At 59.3% G+C, this 5,638-nt stretch overlaps 1 protein-coding gene across 2 annotated transcripts; it reads left to right on the forward strand.

Moving 5' to 3' along the window:
- The first annotated feature begins 350 nt into the window (after positions 1-350).
- On the forward strand, positions 351-5,238 carry EMX2 (empty spiracles homeobox 2). 2 transcript variants are annotated; one of them, XM_069460748.1, is made up of 3 exons: positions 351-756; positions 2,643-2,827; positions 5,071-5,238. In XM_069460748.1, exons 1-3 carry the CDS (start codon positions 351-353, stop codon positions 5,236-5,238), a joined length of 759 nt encoding a protein of 252 aa, XP_069316849.1. The 2 variants fall into 2 exon arrangements, with proteins under 2 accessions (XP_069316849.1, XP_069316850.1); XM_069460749.1 differs by lacking the exon at positions 2,643-2,827 and having other exon boundaries at positions 5,071-5,174.
- Positions 5,239-5,638: the final 400 nt, after the last annotated feature.

Below are 5,638 nucleotides of genomic sequence, written 5' to 3' on the forward strand. Positions count from 1 at the left end.
CCACGCCATCTCTCAAAAAAAAATATTACCCCAATCCACGCCTGCAAATTCTTCTGGAAGGATTTTTCCCCCTCTCTCCAGGTTGGGTGCGTTTGGTGCAAGATTCTCGGGATCTTTGGCTTTGCCTCTCCCTCTCCCTCCCCCCTCCTTTCCCTTTTCCTTTCCTTTCCTTTCTTTCTCCCTTTCCTCCCCCCCACCCCATCCACCGCCCCCGCCCCCGCCCCCACCCCCACCCCAAACAAACGAGTCCCCAATTCTCTACCGTCCTCGCCGCGGGCAGCGGGCGGCGGAGGCAGCGCGCCGCGGTCGCCGGGAGCTGGGAGCCCAGGGCACCCGCTCCTCGGCGCAGCATGTTCCAGCCGGCGCCCAAGCGCTGCTTCACCATCGAGTCGCTGGTGGCCAAGGACAGTCCCCTGCCCGCCTCTCGCTCTGAGGACCCCATCCGTCCCGCGGCGCTCAGCTACGCAAACTCCAGCCCCATAAATCCGTTCCTCAACGGCTTCCACTCGGCTGCCGCCGCCGCCGCCGGTCGGGGCGTCTACTCCAACCCGGACTTGGTGTTCGCCGAGGCGGTCTCGCACCCGCCCAACCCCGCCGTGCCAGTGCACCCGGTGCCGCCGCCGCACGCCCTGGCCGCCCACCCCCTGCCCTCCTCGCACTCGCCACACCCCCTCTTCGCCTCGCAGCAGCGGGACCCGTCCACCTTCTACCCCTGGCTCATCCACCGCTACCGATATCTGGGTCATCGCTTCCAAGGTACGTGCCACGTCGCGGGACTGCAGCGCGCCGCTCCCGCCGAATCCTTCACTGCCCACGGCCTGCTCCAGGTGGGCGCTTGGCAAGGCCTGCACCGAGGTTGCTCCGGCTCGCGGGCCCGCGCGCGCCCGGTTCGGGGCAGGGCGTGGTGTTGATCCTCAGTCTCCGAAGCTGCGGCCGGTTTGGAGTGCTGGCCTGCGGGCCGCTTGACCCTTTGGGAAGGGGTGTGGACGGAGAAGTTGTCCTCGAGTGCGTTCGGGTCGCGGCAGGCTGTGACAGCCCGCTCTGCGTGCCCGCCCGCCAGGGAGCCCAGATCCCGCAGAGTCCCCGGGCTCCAGGTCTCCTGGAGATGCCCCCAAGCCTTTCTAGCTCTGAGGGGCGCGGACAGGGCCGGGCCGCCAGGTTTGCCTTCGACTGAGTTCGATCCTGTTCGCCACCCACTTCAGGCCCCTTCAACCCAGACCCGCGACTTCTTGGTCTTCGACCCTCTTCCAGAGGCAAGGGACTCTCGTGCCCCCGAAACAAAGTATGGGAGTTTATTCTTTTCCTGCTTTTCTGAGACCCAGGGAGGGGCGGGAGCCCGCGCGGGTGGAAAGCTCCGGGGCTCGGCGCTCTCGCCGAGAACTGCTTAACTGGGGCGCCGAGCCGCCGCGGCGGGAAGGCAGGTTCGGTCTGGTTTTTGTTTTTCTTTCTTTTAAGAGAAATGAAATGGGTCTAGAGACTGGCTGGGAGGGGAAGATGTTTGAGTGTTTTCATTTCTTGCGATATTTTTGATTTGTTTGTTTTTCTCTGGGTGGGGAGTGGGAGGAAAGTTAAAACTTCAGAAAAAGGGCTAGTTTACCGATGTGAGTCGGTAGAAGATCTATCTCTGGCGGCAGCCGATCAATACTCAGCGGCTTGTCCGTTCATTAACCCTTTGCGTTCTTGCTAGAGCCTAGAGTCGGGTAGATGTCACCCCCCTTCCCACAATTAAAAAAAAAAACAAACCAAAAAAAAAAAAAAACCTTTCACCCTTACTCCTGGACTGGATTTGTCTCCATTCCTGCCTGGACTGTCGGTTTGTTTTTCTTTGTTTGGGTTTTCAGTGAATCGATTTCCTACTCTAACGCGTGAATCCGAAACTCTCTGGCTTTGCTCGAAAACTTCAGGGCTCCCTTTCCTCATTCTCTGCCAACCACACTCTTGGTCCCCCCACCGGATCCAGAGCACCCGGGATCTTGCGGGGCCGCAGACAGTCCCCGCGGTGCCTGCCGATCGGGAGCCCCTGGGTTTCGATCCCTTCGCTCGCGTCTCTCTTCTAGTTCTCTGGAGCGGGGCAGCAGCGGGAGAAGCCGGGCATACACCCCGGAGAGATTTCTGTAGCGGTCGGGCTGCAACTACTCGCCCGGCCTCTGTACTTTCCCGGAGGGGTAACAAGACAGTTTTTAAACAAAACTCTGGATAGCAGGCCGCCGCCTCTCCACCCTGGGTCAAAGTTCCCCGAGAGGTTAGAAAGAAGAGAAAGCCATTTCTTTGGGTCGTGGGCGCCAATCCCAGAGCCGGGCCCTGCGGCTCCCTCCCCTGCCCCCGGCGCCGGGCGCGGAGGTGGCGAGGCCCGCGGCGCCAGCGCGGCTGCGGAGCCCGCAGAGGTCAGGAGCCTGAGGACTGGCCCAGCCGGGGCAGCTGCTGGTTGGGTGCCGTACAGGTGGAGCCCTGGAGGTCCAGGCCGGGCAGCTGGGCCGGCGTCCCCTTCGTGCGCCTCGGGAGGATCACCGGCCCCCGCAGGTCGAGCAGCACGGGCTATGCGCAGTTCCTGAGCGCTGTGCCCGGCCAGCCCGGCTCGGGAGAAGCGAGCGGCTCCGGCTAGAGCGGCCCCCCTAATGGAAGTTCTGCTGTGCCCCCTGCAGGGAACGACACAAGCCCTGAGAGTTTCCTTTTGCACAATGCGCTGGCCAGAAAGCCGAAGCGGATCCGAACCGCCTTCTCCCCGTCCCAGCTTCTAAGGCTGGAACACGCCTTCGAGAAGAATCACTACGTGGTGGGCGCGGAAAGGAAGCAGCTGGCACACAGCCTCAGCCTCACGGAAACTCAGGTGAGTGTGGCCCAGGCACCAGAGACCCTTCCAGGCGTGGGCCCCCACCCCAAATCTGGCACCCAGCACTGGTAAGTGCAGAGCTCTGAGAGGGCCTTTGGTGAAGGTCCTGGTAGCTGGTTCCACGCTTGGGCTCAGGATTTATGTTTCAAGGTGCCTGGCTTTGTTGGACTCCAGCAAGCGGCTGTAAGAGCGGACCCACTCCAAGTTCTGGGGGGATGTGCTGAGTTGTTTCCTCCGTCCAGCTGGCCATGCTTTGTAGCTCCTGGCTAAGACATCTCCGCACTTTTGGTGAGACTTTTGGTGAGATTGCTGGGACCCTGCTGGGGTCCAAGAAGAAGGATATCACAGTGGGGTGTCCAGGTCTTTGGGGCTCAAGGCTGGAGAGGGCAGAGTATGGGTTAAGGGAGAGTTCTGAGCCACTGCGGGCCCATGGCTCACACCATGGGCTCCAATTACTTCCCTTACGGGGTTGGGAGAGTCAGAAGGTGGAGGCCAGGCATGATGGGTGCAACCTAAATTAGAGAAATAAAACTGGAAGGCTGCAGAGAGGGTCTGGCTCAGGGGACCGGCCTTCTGCGCAGCAGGGTCCCAAGGCGGGCCTGGCTTGGGCTTGTCCCAGGGTGGGGAGGAGGCTCAGGGCTACAGTAGGCGCTACTGTACGTGGAGCCGCAGGACAGGGTCAAAGTTCCCAGTAAACAGTAACGTTTTCGGGGCAGATTAAGTTGTAACACTTTTTCTGGGCAGTGCAAGAAGGTCGAGGCTTTTGTTTTAAAATGTCCCCCCACCCTCAAAACTGAGGAGGGCCTCGCGGGTTTGTGCCGGGCGGCACAAGGCGCGGCCGGGCTGATTTCTCCCGGACAGCCGAGGCTGCGGTGGTCTTTGTCCGCCTCGCTGCCCACGCTGCCTGGAGTCTTTGTGTGCGTGTCAAGCCCCGAGCGCACTGACGCGCGCCTTGGGCGAGCGCCGGGGAGAAATGAACCATCCTCCCCCTCAATTAGCAAACTCAAAGCAAATTAAATTCAGCCTTGTTCCCGCTAGGCTTTTTCATGGGGCACTTTGGGGGACTGGGGCATTCGGGGAGAGCAAGTCGGGACTGGCTGGCTTCTCAAAGGAGGTAGTGGAGAGGACCTCAGGGGCTCAGGGATTGGGACTGGGCCGGGCTATTGCTGTCTATATAGGACTGGCTGTGCGTATGGGAGGTGCAGTCACCACCATCTCCCTCATCCGTACCCCAGTGCTGAGAAGCTCAGACAATGTTACTGTCTGGTCTGAGAATGGGGACCCACCACCCAGCTTTCCCAAGGGGCCATGGGATGGCAGCTGACTCCAACCTCATTGCGCCACAGACCTCTAGCAGCTTCTCTGGAGAGTCCAGGCCGCCAGCCCCACCCTAGTGGGAAGTGATGTGACCAGTTTTGAGGTCGACTCCGGCCGGTTCTAGGGCCAGTTCAGAGGAGGGAAGAGAAGGCTCACTCTGGTCTCACTTCGTCATTCTGTTTCTCTCTTACTTTCCATCTAGCCCACGATCTTTCAGAAGCTTTCACTTTTGAACCCCTTTTCCTAGCTAGAAAGGTACATTTGGGTAGGTCCAGAGGCCTGTACATACTCCACTGTCCTTCCTGGCTTCCTCCAGCCCCACCTCCCTCCTGCTCACCTGTAAGAGTCCCCACCAAGGAGGACGCAGCTCAGACAAACCCTGATCGTCTACCCAGGAGCCCGGCCTTGCATAGGAGGCGCTATATTTAGGAAGCGCCGCCTGGACCAAGAGAAAATAGAAAGCACATTGGGCCCTGAGGGAAGCTGTAGCAGGCGGATGACCGGGTCGTTCTTGCACACGCTTGCCGAAGGGAGTTAGGGATATATCTCCTTTTAGTTTTCATTGCTTATTTTTTTTAAATAAGTGTTTCCTATGCTTTGGAAGGCCTTTGCTCTCAGTAAGGTATGGATGGTGCCCTGTGTAGGGCCGGGTGAGAAGCTCAGTGCACTCTGGGCCATGGGACCCCGGGAGTGGCTCCCCAGGAGGGTTCAGAAGGGCAGTAGCCAGGTCTCCTACCTGCCGAGCAGTAGGGGCCCTGCTCCAGAGAGGAGGCCAGGGGGAGGCTGGACCTTAGGATATGCAACAGGGGGGCTGAGCCTTTGCAGAGTCTGGGATGGGTGTCAGGGCTCCACGAAGGGATGGAGCACTTGGTAGGAGGCCGCTGTGAAAGAACTAACGCGCCCCATCGGCCTCTCCCCTGCAGGTAAAAGTATGGTTTCAGAACCGAAGAACAAAGTTCAAAAGGCAGAAGCTGGAGGAAGAAGGCTCAGATTCACAACAAAAGAAAAAAGGGACGCACCATATTAACCGGTGGAGAATCGCCACCAAGCAGGCGAGTCCGGAGGAAATAGACGTGACCTCAGACGATTAAAAACACAAACCTAACCCCACAGACACGGACAACACGAAGCAAAACAGAGACAGGGAGAGCAGGAGAAGAAAAAGAAAGAAACCCCTACAAAACAAAAACAAACCGCACACATATTCACCGAGAAAGGGAGAGGGAATTGAGGGAGCAGCGGCACGCAGCGAAGACTTTGGGCAGCGGGGCCACAGGGTCCCGATCAGCCGCACTGAGATGGCAGAGGACGGAGACTCCTTCATCAACATGCAACCCTCGTCTAAAGAGGCAGCTGAGTGAGTGAGTGAGAGAGACAGAGAGAAGGGGGGGGGGAGAGAAAGAGAGAGAGAGAGAGAGATCGAGATCGAGAGAGATCTATCCGAATGTGGCAAACCTGTACGTGCGCTCTGACAAGGGGAGCTGTCAGTCA

The sequence above is a fragment of the Eulemur rufifrons genome, chromosome 28, assembly GCF_041146395.1.
Source record: "Eulemur rufifrons isolate Redbay chromosome 28, OSU_ERuf_1, whole genome shotgun sequence".
NCBI classification, from domain to species: Eukaryota; Metazoa; Chordata; class Mammalia; order Primates; family Lemuridae; genus Eulemur; species Eulemur rufifrons.

Excerpts from the sequence above, each read along its gene's own strand:
- EMX2 (XM_069460748.1), top strand. The coding sequence starts at position 351 with ATGTTCCAGCCGGCGCCCAAGCGCTGCTTCACCATCGAGTCGCTGGTG. Across the intron at positions 757-2,642 it reads TCTGGGTCATCGCTTCCAAG|GGAACGACACAAGCCCTGAG; the intron begins GTACGTGCCACG and ends TGCCCCCTGCAG. Across the intron at positions 2,828-5,070 it reads TCAGCCTCACGGAAACTCAG|GTAAAAGTATGGTTTCAGAA; the intron begins GTGAGTGTGGCC and ends TCTCCCCTGCAG.